Raw genomic sequence first — 16,681 nt, forward strand, 5'->3', positions numbered from 1 at the left:
ATATATTTATGGAATATTATGGAATAATATGGAATATTATTTCACAGGACTGTGGACTGAAACCACAGTCAGAAGAAATTTTTTCAGGGGTGGTGGAATGACAGATGGAAAAGGTGCTGCTGCACTCAGCTCTTGTTTATTGGCTTCCCTTGGGGGCATCTGGCTGGCCACAGTGAAAAGAGGATACCATAATGGGCCTTTGGCTTGACGCAGCTTCTGGACACTTCTTGACTTTGTTCTCAATGAAGTTCAGCCAAACCTGCCTTTCTTCTTTGGTGCATGTTAGTCTACTGAGTCAAATCCAGGAGTAGAAATCATATATCGAACAGATGAAAAGCTCTTTAATATGTGTAGGCTGAATGGAAAGAGTAAGATTACCATACTGTTGTTGTTGTTTAGTCATTTAGTCGTGTCCGACTCTTCGTGACTCCATGGACCAGAGCACGCCAGGCACTCCTGTCTTGCACTGCCTCCCGCAGTTTAGTCAAACGCGTGTTCGTAGCTTCGAGAACACTGTCCAACCATCTCATCCTCTGTCGTCCCCTTCTCCTAGTGCCCTCCATCTTTCCCAACATCAGGGTCTTTTCCAAGGATTCTTCTCTTCTCATGAGGTGGCCAAAGTATTGGAGCCTCAGCTTCACGATCTGTCCTTCCAGGGAGCACTCAGGGCTGATTTCCTTCAGAATGGATAGGTTTGATCTTCTTGCAGTCCATGGGACTCTCAAGAGTCTCCTCCAGCACCATAATTCAAAAGCATCAATTCTTCGGCGATCAGCCTTCTTTATGGTCCAGCTCTCATGTCACAGGCGCGTTGGTGGCTACTCTAGAGTAACGACTCCTCCAGGCGTTGTCTTTTCATGCTTTTATTTAGTGCTAATTATTTACAGTGCAGAGCAATGCTATGTACATGTTGTCAGTTAGGGGTCAGAACCTCCGAATGGAGATTCGCATATTTTCCTCCAGCAAAGCAGTCTAGGCATACTGAATCTCCGCCCCCGTCGTTTCCTTCTCAGTTCCGGGGTCGGTGGGACTGGTCTCCTTCCTTGGCCTCCCACTTCCCTTCCCACACTGGGCACGGGCTCCGCTACCTTGCCTGAGCCTCGGTCACCACTTCCTGAATCTCCGCTGGAGATCTCTCCCTCCCCATTCGCGCTTCCGCTGGGGGATGAGCTGCTGCTTAAGATGGGAGGGACCTGCCTGTAAGTTCTGTCCCTCACATCCAGCCCCCCTCCAGGCTCCCCTCCCCCCCTCCTTGATGGCTCAGAGAGAGCTGGGGACGACTGGAAACCAATGAAGTCCGTGGCATCGGAGCTGGTGGGGGTGAAAATTTTCCCCCAATCCTGGGAATCCCCCCCTTCTCCCTGGGAGGACGGAAAGTCCAAAAATTCCGTGGCGTCAGAGCTGGTGGGAGTGAAAATCTCCCCCCAGTCCTCTACTGACTCTGACGTTCCAGCCTCCTGGTAGAACCATACTTCCTCTTCTGGTTCCTCAAAACTAGCTTCCCATCTCCATGGGGAGCTGCTCTCGGATTCCCCTCCTGCGGGTTCCTCCCCCTCCCCTTCCCTGTCCCTTTGCCAGGGCTTGGGCTTGTGAGGGAAGAGAGCGTGGAACTCTTCCACTAAGAATTCCTCCTGTATCTCCGTGGCCTGCACCCATTCGTTTTGGGGCGGCGGAGTGTCTTCCCACGCTATGAGATACTCCAGACCTCTCTCCCCCCACCTGGAATCCAGAATTTCCGTGGCCTCATTGAGTTGCTGTGTGCCTCCCCGTTCCTCCCCACCCTCTGTGGGCTGGTTGCTGTCGGTGAACCTGGTGCTTTCCTTATAGGGCGACAGCAACAACCTGTGGAACACTGGGTGTACCCTCATGGATTCCGGTAACTCCAGCCTGAAAGCCACCGGATTGACTTGCTGCGTGACCGTAAAGGGTCCCAGATGTCTGGGTGCTAACCTCTTGCACCTCCCCCTGGTGGGAAGCCCCTCTGAGGACAGCCACACCTTGTCACCCACCCTGATGACCTCCCCTGGTCTCCGATGGCGATCCGCCCCCTCCTTGTACGCTGCCTTGGCCCTTTCCAAGTGTTCTCTGAGTTGCTGATGCACCGTCTCCAGTTCCTCCGCCCAATCCTCAGCTGCGGGACCCTCCTCCTCCTCCTCCCATTCCCTCCCCGGGAGCGACCTGAGGTCCCGCCCGTAATTGGCCTTGAAGGGCGACACCCCTGTGGAGACGTGCACTGCATTGTTGTAGGCGAATTCCGCCAGCGGTAGGCGATCTACCCAGTCTGTTTGTCGCTGGCTGACATAACACCTCAGGTACTGCTGAAGAATCACGTTGGCCCGCTCCGCCTGCCTGTTGGTCTGCGGGTGTCTTGCCATGGACAGGCTGACCTCCACTTGCAAGGAGGTTCATGAGCCTGCGCCAGAACCTGGAAACAAATTGGCGCCCCCTATCTGATATAACCCTCAAGGGCAATCCGTGCAACCGATTGGTGGGTGATGGCCCCTCCCAGCAACTCCCTGCCGTCAATGGTGGAGACGTGCAGGGGAAAGTCCAGCTGCAGAAGTTGGATTTGGTGTGCGTCTGCAAATTCCCTCGAAAAAAGTTGGCAGAGGCACCACTGTCGATTAGACCCAAAACCGTTAGTGGGTACCCATTTGGGAGCGTCAGAGTCACTTCTAGAACCACCCCTGCTCTGGGGGGTGGGTGGGCTGGCGCTGCTCCTCTGTGCACGGGTGGGTGGGTTGGGGCTGTCGGTCTGTGATTGTGCCTGGCCGCTGCCCCTTGTCTCCTGCAGCCAGGCTGTCTCGTTTCCCTGCAGCTGCGCTGACGCAGTTGGGGAGGGCATGACAGTTCCCGCCCTCCCTTGCCATTCCCTGCGGTGGGGGCAGCTTCTGACGAGGTGGTTGGGGGAGTTGCAGAGGAAGCAGTTCCCGCCCCTTCCTTCCTTGCGTTTTGGCGCCGCTGGGGTTTGAAAAGCCCGCGCGCGCGCTCCATCAATTTGCATCGGTTCCGGCTCTGGGACAACCCTGGGTGGGGCTTGGGGTGGGGCTTGGGGTGGGGGCTGATGATGCTGCCTCTCCTGCGAGCGTGGGAACCAAGGTCGAGCTGCGCGCGTTGCCTGTTTGTCGTTCCACCGGGATTCTTGCCTCACCCCCACCGCTAATGCCGCTTTACTCAATTGATCCATGTTTTGTGGCTTTGGCCCCCTCGAGAGTTCATCCTTCACGTCTGCATGCAAACCCAGGTAGAAGGCAGACTGCACTGGGTCACTATGCAAATCCCACCCAAGCTTGTGCACCAGCATGGTAAACTTCGCCCAGTATTCTCGGACCGTCATTTTCCCCTGCGTCAAATTGTGAAGCTCCTCCTTAGTCCCTTCCATCTCACTGTCGCTCGCATACATTACTTTTAAGGCTTCTAAGAACAATTTTACATTCTTCATGCATTGATTTTTTGATGCGATTAACGGCCTGACCCATTCTCTTGCGCCCCCCGTCAAGTGTTCCACGATATAAGAGACTCTGTGCGCATCATCCGGAAAGTCTGCGTCATGCAGTTCCAGCGCGTAGTTAATTTCAGTCTCAAATCCTAAGTACTCTTTGGGGTCTCCGTTAAACTTGGTTACTAGGGCTTGCCCCCTCCGCACTGGTAGTATTTGTGGTTGGGGCGCCCCCCCCACCTCTCGCTGCCTTCTCCGCGTCCAATTTGTTTTGCAGATCTGCTACCAGGACTCGCAGCTGCCTCTCGGTTTCGTCTTTCGCTCTCACCTGCTCCACTGCTTTCTGTAGCTCCTCCTGCGTTTTGCGCGATTCCTCTTTGGCGAGGGTCAGCTGCTGCTGAGCCTGCGCTGCCAGGGTCTGCAACTCCTGCTTCATCTTCTCGGCCTCCTGCCGCCAGTGTGCCGTCTCCTCCGCACTCATCGCAGCAACTCCAAAGTAGCCAGAAAGATTCGGAGGTTGCTGTCACAGGCGCGTTGGTGGCTACTCTAGAGCAGGGGTCCCCAGACTTACCGGCGTTTGGGCCGGTTCCCAAGTGCACCAGAAATGACTTCTTCTGGGTCGGGAGAGGCCCATACGCATGCGCAGAAAGGATTTTTGACGCTTTTTCCCCAACCCGGAAGAGCGCTGTTGCGCTGCGCGCCGCGAGAGCAGGCGGCGGGCGGCAGGGGTCGTCCCACATCCCACTTCCATACACCATACTGTAACTTCTGTTATAGAGCTTCAGTATGCTGATGACAACGTATTGTGTGCACATTCAGAGGATGACCTCACTCAACATCCAAAAAAACAAAGTGCTGCACCAACAAGCACAAAACAACTCAATGGTGTAACGTTGGAAAGTGTTGATCACTTAAACATTAGGAAGAACTTCCTGACAGTAAGAGCTGTTCAGCAGTGGAATTTGCTACCAAGGAGTGTGGTGGAGTCTCCTTGTTTGGAGGTCTTTAAGCAGAGGTTTGACAGGCATATGTCAAGAATGCTTTGATGGTGTTTCCTGCTTGGCAGGGGCTTGGACTGGATGGCCCTTGTGGTCTCTTCCAACTCTATGATTCTATGATTCACCTACTTGGGCAGTTATCTTTCCACAACGGCTGACATTGATGCTGAAATCCAGCATTGCCTGAACTCTGCGAGTGCAGCTTTCTCCTAATTGAAGTGCAGCGTGTTTGAGGACCAGGATATTCACAGGGAAACCAAAATGCTTGTTTGCAAAGCTATTGTACTACTAACCTTACTAGTTACAGGTAGGTAGCCGTGTTGGTCTGAGTCGAAGCAAAATAAAAAAATTCCTTCAGTAGCACCTTAAAGACCAACTAAGTTTATATTTTGGTATGAGCTTTCGTGTGCATGCACACTTCTTCAGGTATCTGAAGAAGTGTGCATGCACACGAAAGCTCATACCAAAATATAAACTTAGTTGGTCTTTAAGGTGCTACTGAAGGAATTTTTTTTATTTTACTAACCTTACTGTATGCTTGTGAAACATGGACCACTTATAAATGCAATTTCCAATTTCTTCAAAGTTTCCATCAACAGTGTCTCTGAAAAAATTACACATTATTATTATTATTATTATTATTATTATTATTATTATTATTATTATTATTAGGGTTCTGTCCTCTCCCCCATGCTTTTTAACAAGAAAGAAAATTCCACCTAAACATTAGGAAGAACTTCCTGACAGTAAGAGCTGTTCGGCAGTGGAATTTGCTGCCAAGGAGTGTGGTGGAGTCTCCTTCTTTGGAGGTCTTTAAGCAGAGGCTTGACAGCCATCTGTCAGGAATGCTTTGATGGTGTTTCCTGCTTGGCAGGGGGTTGGACTGGATGGCCCTTGTGGTCTCTTCCAACTCTATGATTCTATGATTCTATGATTCTATCTACATGCAGCCGCTGGGAGAGATCATCAGGGGGTTTGGGCTGGGTGTTCATCAGTATGCAGATGATACCCAGCTCTACCTCTCTTTCAAATCAGAACCAGTGAAGGCGGTGAAGGTCCTGTGTGAGTGTCTGGAGGCGGTTGGAGGATGGATGGCGGCTAACAGATTGAGATTGAATCCCGACAAGACAGAAGTACTGTTTGTGGGGGACAGGAGGCGGGCAGGTGTGGGGCATTCCCTGTTCCTGAATGGGGTAACTGTGCCCCTGAAGGACCAGGTGCGCAGCCTAGGAGTCATTTTGGACTCACAGCTGTCCATGGAGACACAGGTCAATTCTGTGTCCATGGCAGCTGTTTATCAGCTCCATCTGGTACGCAGGCTGAGTCCCTACCTGCCCGCGGACTGTCTCACTAGAGTGGTGCATGCTCTAGTTATCTCTTGCTTAGACTACTGCAATGCGCTCTATGTGGGGCTTCCTTTGAAGGTGACTCGGAAACTACAACTAACCCAGAATGTGGCAGCTAGACTGGTGACTGGGAGCAACCGCCGAGACCACATAACACCGGTCCTGAAAGACCTACATTGGCTCCCAGTACATTTCCGAGCACAATTCAAAGTGTTGGTGTTGACCTTTAAAGCCCTAAACAGCCTCGGTCCAGTATACCTGAAGGAGCGTCTCCACCCCCATCGTTCTGCCTGGACACTGAGGTCTAGCGCTGAGAGCCTTCTGGCGGTTCCCTCGCTACAAGAAGCCAAGTTACAGGGAACCAGGCAGAGGGCCTTCCTGCCCTGTGGAATGCCCTCCCACCAGATGTCAAAGAGAACAACAATTACCAGACCTTCAGAAGGCATCTCAAGGCAGCCTTGTTTAGGGAAGCTTTTAATGTTTGATGGATTTCTGTATTTTAATATTTTGTTGGAAGCCGCCCACAGTGGCTGGGGGAACCTGGCCAGATGGGCGGGGTATAAATAATAAATTGTTGTTCTTGTTCTTGTTCTTGTTGTTGTTGTTGTATAACTTATATAAATTATATAAATATAATTGAAATATTGAAATCTAAAGCAACAAAATGTATAATCAGAATAAAAACAACAAACCAATAACCCGCCCCCCCCAAAAACCCCACATTTCAAAAGGGCATAGGTTGTCAATCAAATCAAGCAAAGGCCTGGTTAAAAAGGCACGTTTTTGCCTGGCACCTAAAGGTGTATAATGAAGGTGCCTGGTGAGTCTCACTGGGGAGAGCATTCCACAGATGGGGAGCCACTGCAGAGAACACCTGTTCTCCTCTTGACACCATTCAGACCTCTTGAAGAGGAGGCACACAAAAAGGGCCTCAGAAGATGATCTCAGGGTCCGGGTAGGTTCATATGGAAAGAGGCAGTCCTTGGGGTATTGCGGTCCTAGCCATTTAAGGCTTTATACGTCAAAATGCTGAAAAGCATTTCCTAAGAAACACTCTCTGGAAACAACTATCCAAGTAGAACTTGAACCACCACAAAGCGCTGCCACCCACCCCTAGTTTGGAGAGTCGCTCCAGAAGGATACCATGGTCGATGGTATCGAACAGAATTAACAGGGACATGTTTCCCTTGTCTCCTTCTCAACAGAGGTCATCATACAAAACAGGCAGGGACCAACCCCTTTCCTAAAGAGGCATTGATCGCCTCCCTGGCCCAGCCAGCTGTTCCCTCCCTGCTCATTTTTATCACTTGGGAAGACAGGAGAACAAATGCCAGTGTACTGTAAGAAATGTTGAAGCAATGATTCTTTAACAACAACTTCGTTGGACTGGTCATGTTGTTCAAATGTCTTATCATCGTCTTCCAAAGCAAGTACTCTATACCCAACTTAAGAATGGAAAGTGTAATGATGGTGTTCAATAAAAGAGGTTTAACAATTCTAAAAATAAAGACTCTCTTAAGGCAAATCTTTTTTAAAAAATAAACACTGACAATTGGGAAACACTGGCCTGCGACCGTTCCAATTGGAGAACAGTCTTTACCAAAGATGTCATGGACTTTGAAGACACTCAAACTCAGGACGAAAGGGAGAAACATACTAAGAAGAAGGCATGTTTGGCAAACCTTCACCGTGACCAACCCCCACCTGGAAACCAATGCCCCCACTTTGGAAGGACATGTGGATTCAGAATTGACTGTGACAGACACTTATGGACTCACTGTTGAGACCGTGTTCATGGAAGACAATCTTACAAGGAAGAAGACTGAGTCAACATGTTTTCCCTCCTGCTCTGCACCTGCTCCCATAAAGTTTCAGAGGAGACCTTTCTTCCCTTTACAATTATCAGAACCACAAGGATCTAGTCTAATTCTTTCCAGCGTCCAAGGGATGCCCTCAGACCCTATTTCAATATTGCCTTTGGGAACAACAATCTAAACATCACTGGGCACTGGGAGGTTATTTATTCCGCTGTGACTGAAAAGTTTGATGTATAAAATATATTGTGTGCCACAGAGTCCTTGGGGCCAAGATGTAGGGCAGGCGAATGGCTGAGAGAATACTGTGTGCAGCTTAATCAGAACAAAGGAAGTGGCCTTCTAACACAGAACTGTCAACAGTTTGGCAGCAGCTCTCCAGCTAGGCGCATTTTCAGCCCTACCTTGAACAATTAGCAGAGATTCAGCTTAGCCCAATCTGGGTGCAAAACACACACTCTACCACTGAGCTGCGGCTATTCACCTCTCACTCTGAAGCCAGAATAGTCTTTGTCTAGCAACTGCAACCTCTGTCTTGCGGGGATTTTGAGGTTCGTCAGAATGATAACACTGCTTCTGTTGCTGCCTCTTGCAACCTATGTGATGCAGCAGAGGACAAAATGTCCACTGAATTTGATCCGGGATAAAAATTCTGCTGCGAATTTTTACAGCTCAGGACACCACCTCATTAGTGGAGTAATATCGCTGAGATTAATTGGAGAACAAAGTCCCTTCACCTTTTCCAACACTCCCTTAAGTGCGATTCACTTGTAAGTAATGGTGTATTGATGCTTCCTACCCACTCCTGATACTTGTTTTCTATAAGATAGAAAAACCTGTGAGGTGTGTTTGAACTGCTGCCGATCTTCAGTAACCAAAATGAAATTCATTCTCTCACTGTCTCTCGTGGAACATTTGGAAAGGTTGAATGCTCATACTATGTCCTTTGGCATGAAAATTGCAGGTTTGACACAATGCCCTTGCCTGGAGACAGAGGAGAGATTGGTTCTCTCACAGAGAAAAGTGAATAAAACAACTCTCTTTCTGCAGTGTAAGGCTGGCTCTTCCTTCATAGCTGGCTGCAATGATAGATGGAGATTACAATTTTCAACAGGAACTCCATAATCTATACAGCTGCAAACTTTAAATGTCTGCTATGCTTGTTGTTGTTTAGTCGTTTAGTCATGTCTGACTCTTCGTGACCCCATGGACCATAGCACGCCAGGCACTCCTGTCTTGCACTGCCTCCCGCAGTTTGCTCAAACTCATGTTCGTAGCTTCGAGAACACTGTCCAACCATCTCGTCCTCTGTCGTCCCCTTCTCCTAGTGCCCTCCATCTTTCCCAACATCAAGGTCTTTTCCAAGGATTCTTCTGTTCTCATGAGGTGGCCAAAGTATTGGAGCCTCAGCTTCACGACCTGTCCTTCCAGTGAGCACTCAGGGCTGATTTCCTTAAGAATGGATAGGTTTGATCTTCTTGCAGTCCATGGGACTCTCAAGAGTCTCCTCCAGCTTAGGCAGGTATAATGCAGTCTGTGGAATCCATTTGGCTCCCACAGCTTGACTTTGGTGCCCTCCATCCCTAAGTTTCTTGGCTGCTGTAAGGGGCTGTTCCTTCCATGCTCCCACCTGCCCACAGACTATCTTGCCAGGCTGTCTTATCTCCCGCTCAGACTACTACATGGGGCTACCTTTGAAGGTGACTTGGAAACTCCAACTAATCCAGAATGCAGCAGTGACTGGGAGCAGCTGCCAAGACCACATTAACACCAGTCTTGAAATACCTACATTGGCTCCTAGTACGTTTCCAAGCACAATTCAAAGTGTTGGTGCTGACCTTTGACGCTCTAAATGGCCTCATCCTAGTACATCTGTCTCCACCCCCATAATTCAGCCCAGACACAGAGATCTAGCTCTGAGGGCTCTCTGGAGGTTCCCTCACTGTGAGAAGTGAAGTTACAGGGAACCAGGCAGAAGGCCTTCTCGGTCGTGGCTGCTGGGGCAACCCAGTCAGATGGGCAGGTGGGCAGAGTGCAAATAATAAAACAGTGGTTGTTGTTGTTGTTGTTTTGTTATATACTATGTTGAGACTATTTTTTGGTGAGATATACAATCCATGGAGATGCAATGTCATCTCCTCAGATGCAAAGTCAGCTGTTAACCACTGGAACTGGTCAGATGGCCAAAGAGGTTACCAGAATATGGACCTCCATCTTCCTCCTTTCCAAAGATTACTGCTACACCTATGTCCCGCTTCCCCCTACTGACTGGCCTCATTTCGTATTTGCTTTGAATTATACAAAAATAAAAAAGAATGTAACTTTCATTTTTACTGAATTGTGGGTAACTATGTGTCACACTTTTTCCAGTCAAATGGATGGAAGGGACTGGCAAATTCTTTCCTACTTGCTTGCTACTCAGGATATCAATCGTAACCACAGGCTCTTACCCAACATCACCCTGGGCTACAGCATCTATGATACCTATTTTGATGGAAGAACAACTTCTGATGCCCTGACAGACCTCCTTGCTGGTGGGGAAATCAACATTCCCAACTACAGCTGTGGAAGACGGGGAAAACTGCTGGCATTTCTTGAAGGGAGTGAATCCAGCATCTCCACACACATTGCAAGCATGTTGGGCATCTACAAGATCCCACAGGTAAGAACTGGGTTCAGGTCAAGCACACTCAGAAACACTTGACATGCCATAGAAAAACAAATGATGCTTTAGGATAATGTAACTGGCTTTATTGCTTACCTTACATCAGACACCACTTTGAAACATTGCTTTCCATGAAGTGAAAAGCCATATAGATATATTTTTGTAAATTGACCCTGAGATCTTCTCCATGTGAAAAACCTGCTCCACCACTGAGTATTGACTGAAGCCTAATTTGCAAGGGGGTGAGCTATGGGGCTGTCGCTGGAAGAGGCCCTACCCCTCACTGATTTACAGCAGAAAACCTGGTGGACACTCAACTTCTGGGTGAGGTGGGGAGTTAAAAACAAAAAGATGGACAGCAAAACACATGACAAACAAGCTGGCTTGATGTGACTGACTCTTCTGGGTTGGCGATTTCTAGGCTAGGATGTGGGGTGTCACTCTCCAAGCTCGATAGGTGGGAGTATATTTTCAGGTTTTTGTCACTGTGCTGCCAATAGTGTTATCATTGTTGCGGGTGGCTGACACACACTCAAACACAATTTATGGAATGGTAATGTGGATTTGTCTCTGTGTTCTTTAGTGGAAGTCATTTGGAGTTCTGCTCGTTGAGAAGTGATTTCTACTTAAAGACTTTTTGAAAGACTAACGCTCTCAGCCGCTGCTGAAAAGTTTATCTGCACAGATTTAGTACATATTATCTGTGGTCTGATAGGTTTGTCATATTCTTCTTTGATTTTGCATGTTATATTCACCAAATCAGTTATTGTGTGTGTTACTACTATGGCGTTAACAGCTCCTATTCTGGAAATACGATGTTTGCTGTTTCTGCTACTAACAATTTAATAAATATTACATGTATATAAGGGAATAAGTATCCAATCTTTGTCCTGAAAAACAAATTTGTTTTTTCCCCCCTCAACAGCTCAGTTATGGTTTTGTTCTTCATGATAAAGCCCAGTCCCCTTTTGTCTACCAAATGGCTCCAAACCTAGAAACTCAGTACCTGGGAATTATCCAACTCCTCCTGCATTTCAGGTGGACATGGGTTGGCCTCTTTGCTCCAGACAATGACAATGGAGAAAGATTCCTGAGTATCTTGACACGTCTGATGATCAAAAGGGAAATCTGTGTTGCCTTCACAAAAAGAGTACTACGAAAAACTTGGCTGTGGTTACCTCATGAAGCTCCTGTTATGTGGATACAAGTTAATGTATTTGTTTTCTATACGGACGCTCAATATGAACTTCATGTAATCATTGAGGTACAATCCTTACTTGAAAGGATACAATGTGGGGGTAAAGTCTGGATAGCCACAGCTCTTGAGAACACAATCTTGTTCTATGAGAGGGAATTCTTCCGGTATGTCCATGGTTCTTTGTCCTTTGTAATGAAGACTAAAAAAAGGACAAAAAAGGACTACTCCGAACCAATATTCCCTGCTATTTTGCAGCTTTGGCATGAAGAATTTGAATGTGGATATTCAAAACATGCCTTGTCTGTGAGAGGTTGGACAAGATGCAGGGAGATGGAGAATCTGACTGTACTACCTCAGAAAGAAATTGATAGTGTCCTATCCCAAGACAGCTATGTTAACTACTTCAGTATCCTAGCGGTGGCTCAGGCCTTGAATGCAGCTTATTCATCCAGATCACAGTACATGTCATTGGGAGGAGGAGGAGGCAGGCTGGAACATCAAAGTCTACAGCCATGGCAGGTATGTCCTTTTCAAACTGGCAGTTCATTATCACAGCTCCGGAATCATCATGATAGGAACATAGGAAGGTACCTTATACCAATCAGAGGAATGCTCCATCTAGTTCAGTATTGTTTACGCTGACTAGGAGCAGAAACCTAGGAAGCTGCCATACACTGAGTCAGATCATTGATCTTGTCTACAGTGACCGACTGGTAGTGGTTCTCCAGAGTTTTTGGAAAGGAATCTTTCTCAGCCCTCCATGGAGTCACACTCCATCTCCTTTTTTAAAAAAAATCATTTTTATTGATTTTTCAATCAAATAAACATGTTACAAATAAAAATATTTCACATAAATTACAGTGTGTCGTTTCTTATTTACATCTCTTAACTCTTAACTCCAGAGAAGCGGACACGGAGCAACGGATTCAAACTACAAGAAAGAAAATTCCACCTAAACATTAGGAAGAACTTCCTGACAGTAAGAGCTGTTCGGCAGTGGAATTTGCTGCCAAGGAGTGTGGTGGAGTCTCCTTCTTTGGAGGTCTTTAAGCAGAGGCTTGACAGCCATCTGTCAGGAATGCTTTGATGGTGTTTCCTGCTTGGCAGGGGGTTGGTCTGGATGGCCCTTGTGGTCTCTTCCAACTCTATGATTCTATGATTCTATGATTCTTGTCCTCCTCTTATCAATTCCAAACATACATACTTGTTCTTCCGAACTTGACTTCCTCGTTCTTCTCTCTTGGTTTTCTACTCTAAACATACATATTGACAGGGCTAGATGTTTCTTATGTTGTATTTTTTTAAGTTAATCCTACTAGTGTTTTAACATTTTTACAAAATTCCTTTAGATAATCTCCAAATTTACCCCACTCTTCCTGAAACCTTTGCTCTTTCTGATCCCTTATTCTTCCTGTCAACCTTGCCAATTCTGAATATTCCATCATTTTCTCTCTCCAGTAATCCACAGTTGGAATTTCTGATGTTTTCCACCTTTCGGCTAATATCACTCTGGCTGCCGTAGTGGCATACATGAACAGTTTTTGGTCCTCCTTTCTAATTTCTCTTCCCATTAATCCCATCTCCAACTTCCTTATAATTTATGACTTCCAGGGTGACCAATACCACTGGATAACCATCTTTATATAGGTTCTTTTAGGACTGCTTGCTAGAGCAAAAGAGGATCCAGAAGTAGAAGATGACTCCATCAGTATAGAACTTAGACCTCTAATAACTACATCGTCATCGTTCTTCACATGCTTCCCCAAAATCTTAATCAACTTTCCTAATGAGTCCAGATGAGAAATGTACTGGTTCTTATTCAGATATTAGGATTCAGAATAATCAGGGATTGAATATCAAATGTGGTTGCATGCTCTCAGGATTCTGATGTTTCTTCTCTCATTCTAGCTTCATCGTTTTTTGAAAGAAGTCCAGTTCTACTCTAATGCTTCAGCTGAGGAGCAATACTTGGATGAGAATGGGGCACTGGCCATTGACTTCAATATCGTGAATTGGGTGCTGTTTCCTAATAACTCTCATGCCAGAGTGGAAGTTGGGAAAATAGAGAAAGAGGCATTCTCAAAACTGAAATTCACCATTAGCCCAGAAGCTATAGTGTGGCCCTTATTCTTTAACAAGGTATGGGGAAATTATATGCATGATTTTATTACCTATGACATCAGCTAACCTCTAGTACATTGTTGAATAGTGATATGAAGAAGACATTTGAAGGCAGCCCTAGTTTTGAATGTTTTATTGTATTTTTAATATTTTGTAGATACTTCCCTGGACCTAAGTCCCATTGAGCTTAATGGAGCTTAATCACTCTTGATTGATGAAGCATGTTTAAGTTTCCACAGTGGAATGGGAAACTTTTCAAAGCACAGTAGAACCTTCTCCAACATGATGCCCTCCAGGTATTTTGCCCTCTAGGACAAAAATATCTGATGGGCACCAGAGTATGCTAAGGTCTTTGCATCTCTTTGATAGCTCAAGAGGGCGGCATGAAAACAGTTCAGCTCAGGGTGGCTGAATGTCCCCGTGGAATATCAATCTTAAGGGGAAGAAGAAGAAACACAGAAGGGTATTTTCTGCCATGCTGCTCTTCAAACCAACCAACCAACCATTTCACCCTGAATTGGGCCCAGGTCATGTTGAGCCATTAGAAGCAAATATACCTTTTCCAGGACCTTTCCAAGACTCTATATTCCTTTTCCAAAGATCCCTAACAATTTCCCCGCGATGTTGCTTCTTCTCTTTCTAACTAGACCGTGCCTCGTTCAAGATGCACACAGAGCTGTCTCCCTGGATGTGCCAAGAAGATTCAGGAAGGGAAGCCGCCCTGCTGCTATGATTGCGCTCCTTGCTCAGAAGGAACAATCTCCACTCAGGAAGGTAGAATGTGTCTCTGGTTTTAGCAGGTCCAAAGAGCAGCACTGGGAGGCACAAATAGTTTCCGCTGGTTGGAAATAGCTCCCCCCCCACACACTTGACCAACACATACTAAACCACCAAGCCTCTTGGGCTTGCCAATCGTAAGGTGAGCAGTTCAAATCCACGCAACAGGGAGTTCCCGTTGCTCTGTCCCAGCACCTGCTAACCTAGCAGTTCAAAATCATACAAGCATGAGTAGGTAAACGGCATTTTTTGTGCACTCTGGCTTCCATCACGTGTCCCGTTGCGCCAAATGTGGTTTAGTCATTCTGACCACATGACCCAGAATAGGTGTCTGCTGACAAACGCTGGCTCCCCATAGTCAAATTTGATTGGACAACCATCCAGAGGTCCTTTACCTTTACCTTTACCTTTACATACCTGCACCCCCCATCACCTGATGGGCAGTTGAATTCTGCCTTGATGAACCACCCAACCATTCCCTTGAAGCTCTATTGTTACCCGTCACACAACTGAAAAAAACAGCTTCACCAAACTGAGTGACCTGTTGGGCTAATTCTGATGCAGTGGGCTGATCTCACAGGGAGAACTTTTCTAGCCTTGCTCCACAAGTTTCATTTTTGGGGGGGGGGAGCAATGGATTGAGACTTCTGTACCAGGGAAGTATGCATCTCTCCTTCCCAACACAGTGTTCTTTCCTGATGTCTCCCATATGCCTCCCCTTCCCCACAATTGTTACAACATTCCAACTGCTGTAGGTGTGTTACTGATGTAAGGTACCGAAAACTCTCTCCCGGTGCAGATGCCAAGGAATGCACCAAATGTCCAGAAGATCAGCATCCAAACAAGGAGCAAGATCAATGTGTCCCCAAAGGAATCACTTTCCTATCCTATGAAGAATATTTGGGGAGCCTCCTAACTTCCTTTGCCCTCTTCTTATCCTTAACCACTGTCCTTGTCTTCGGAATATTCATTAAATACAAGGAAACTCCAATAGTCAAAGCCAACAACCGGGATCTCTCCTACATCCTCCTTATCTCCCTCCTGCTCTCCTTTTTGTCCTCTTTCCTGTTCATTGGCCAGCCAAGGAAAGCAACCTGCCTTCTGCGACAAACAGTCTTCAGTATCATCTTCTCTATTGCTGTTTCTTCCATCTTGGCAAAAACCATCACTGTAGTATTGGCCTTCCTGGCCACTAAGCCAGGGAACACAGTGAGGAGATGGCTGGGGAAGAGTCTGGCCAACTCCATTGTCATATCTTGTTCCTGTGTCCAAGTTGCCATCTGCACCATCTGGCTGGGAACCTCTACACCATTCCCCGACTCAGACATGCACTCCCAGCCTGGAGAGATCATCCTGAAGTGCAATGAAGGGTCTGTTGCCATGTATTATTGCGCACTTGGCTACATGGGCTTCCTGGCTGCCACCTGTTTCACAGTGGCTTTCTTAGCCAGGAATCTGCCTGGGGCCTTCAATGAAGCCAAGCTGATCACCTTCAGCATGCTGGTCTTCTGCAGTGTTTGGGTGTCCTTTGTGCCCACCTACCTGAGCACCAAGGGGAAATACATGGTAGCCGTGCAGGTCTTCTCCATCTTGGCCTCCAGTGCTGGGCTCCTGGGCTGCATCTTCATTCCCAAGTGCTACATTATTTTACTGAAACCGCATCTGAACATGAAGGAGTACCTGACAACCAAAAAACCAAACATGGCATTTGGTAGGTAGCAGTGGGAACGCGGAAGATTTGTGCACAAAATAGACTGGAACTATGACTTCTAGTAGGGATTTAAAAACCAATTAAAGCTGCAAAAATGTGGGGCTGCCCTCGAGGCTGACCCAGAATCTGCAACTTGTACAAATTCTGGCAGATCAATGCTACAATATTGCACCACTACTGAGATAATTGCTACTGGTATAATATATTGACATACAAAGGTATCCACAGCTTGGGAGCATGTTACCTTAAAGTTAATCTCTGGCTTCTTTTGTGTAGAGTAAGACTTGACCTCAATCTCTTTCTAAATTCCAAACATCTATATAGCTTCTGTCCTGCTTGGGATCTTTGGTGGCTTGTAAGGTTTAGTTTCCAAATAAAACTCCTTCCACACCCAGAGTCTATTGTTACATGCCGCTCCAGTCTCCAACAGAGGTGCAAAATTCCAGGGATTTCAGCTTTGCTTTATTCAGGGTCTGTGTTTCCTTTTGCAAATGAGGCTCAGTGGAGACTGTGGCGTCTTTATGAAATATGGTTTATTTACACATATCTACAACCCGAGTCTATTGTGGAGGCAAGGCTCCAGCATTATGCTCCAAGGGCGTGCCTTCCTCC

The 16,681-nt window shown here is 46.9% G+C and overlaps 1 protein-coding gene across 1 annotated transcript; it reads left to right on the forward strand.

Annotated features, from left to right (window-relative positions):
- Positions 1-8,158: 8,158 nt before the first annotated feature.
- On the forward strand, positions 8,159-16,077 carry LOC132591787 (vomeronasal type-2 receptor 26-like). The gene is made up of 6 exons (XM_088662562.1): positions 8,159-8,367; positions 9,968-10,259; positions 11,188-11,979; positions 13,369-13,599; positions 14,229-14,355; positions 15,158-16,077. Exons 1-6 carry the CDS (start codon positions 8,159-8,161, stop codon positions 16,075-16,077), a joined length of 2,571 nt encoding a protein of 856 aa, XP_088518688.1.
- The last annotated feature ends 604 nt before the right edge of the window (positions 16,078-16,681 follow it).

Source organism: Zootoca vivipara, chromosome 2 (assembly GCF_965207765.1).
Source record: "Zootoca vivipara chromosome 2, rZooViv2.hap1.1, whole genome shotgun sequence".
NCBI classification, from domain to species: domain Eukaryota; kingdom Metazoa; phylum Chordata; class Lepidosauria; order Squamata; family Lacertidae; genus Zootoca; species Zootoca vivipara.

Coding starts and splice junctions, on each gene's coding strand:
- LOC132591787 (XM_088662562.1), top strand. CDS start 8,159: ATGATAACACTGCTTCTGTTGCTGCCTCTTGCAACCTATGTGATGCAG. Junction 11,980..13,368: donor AAAGTCTACAGCCATGGCAG/GTATGTCCTTTT, acceptor CTCTCATTCTAG/CTTCATCGTTTTTTGAAAGA. Junction 14,356..15,157: donor AACAATCTCCACTCAGGAAG/GTAGAATGTGTC, acceptor CTCCCGGTGCAG/ATGCCAAGGAATGCACCAAA.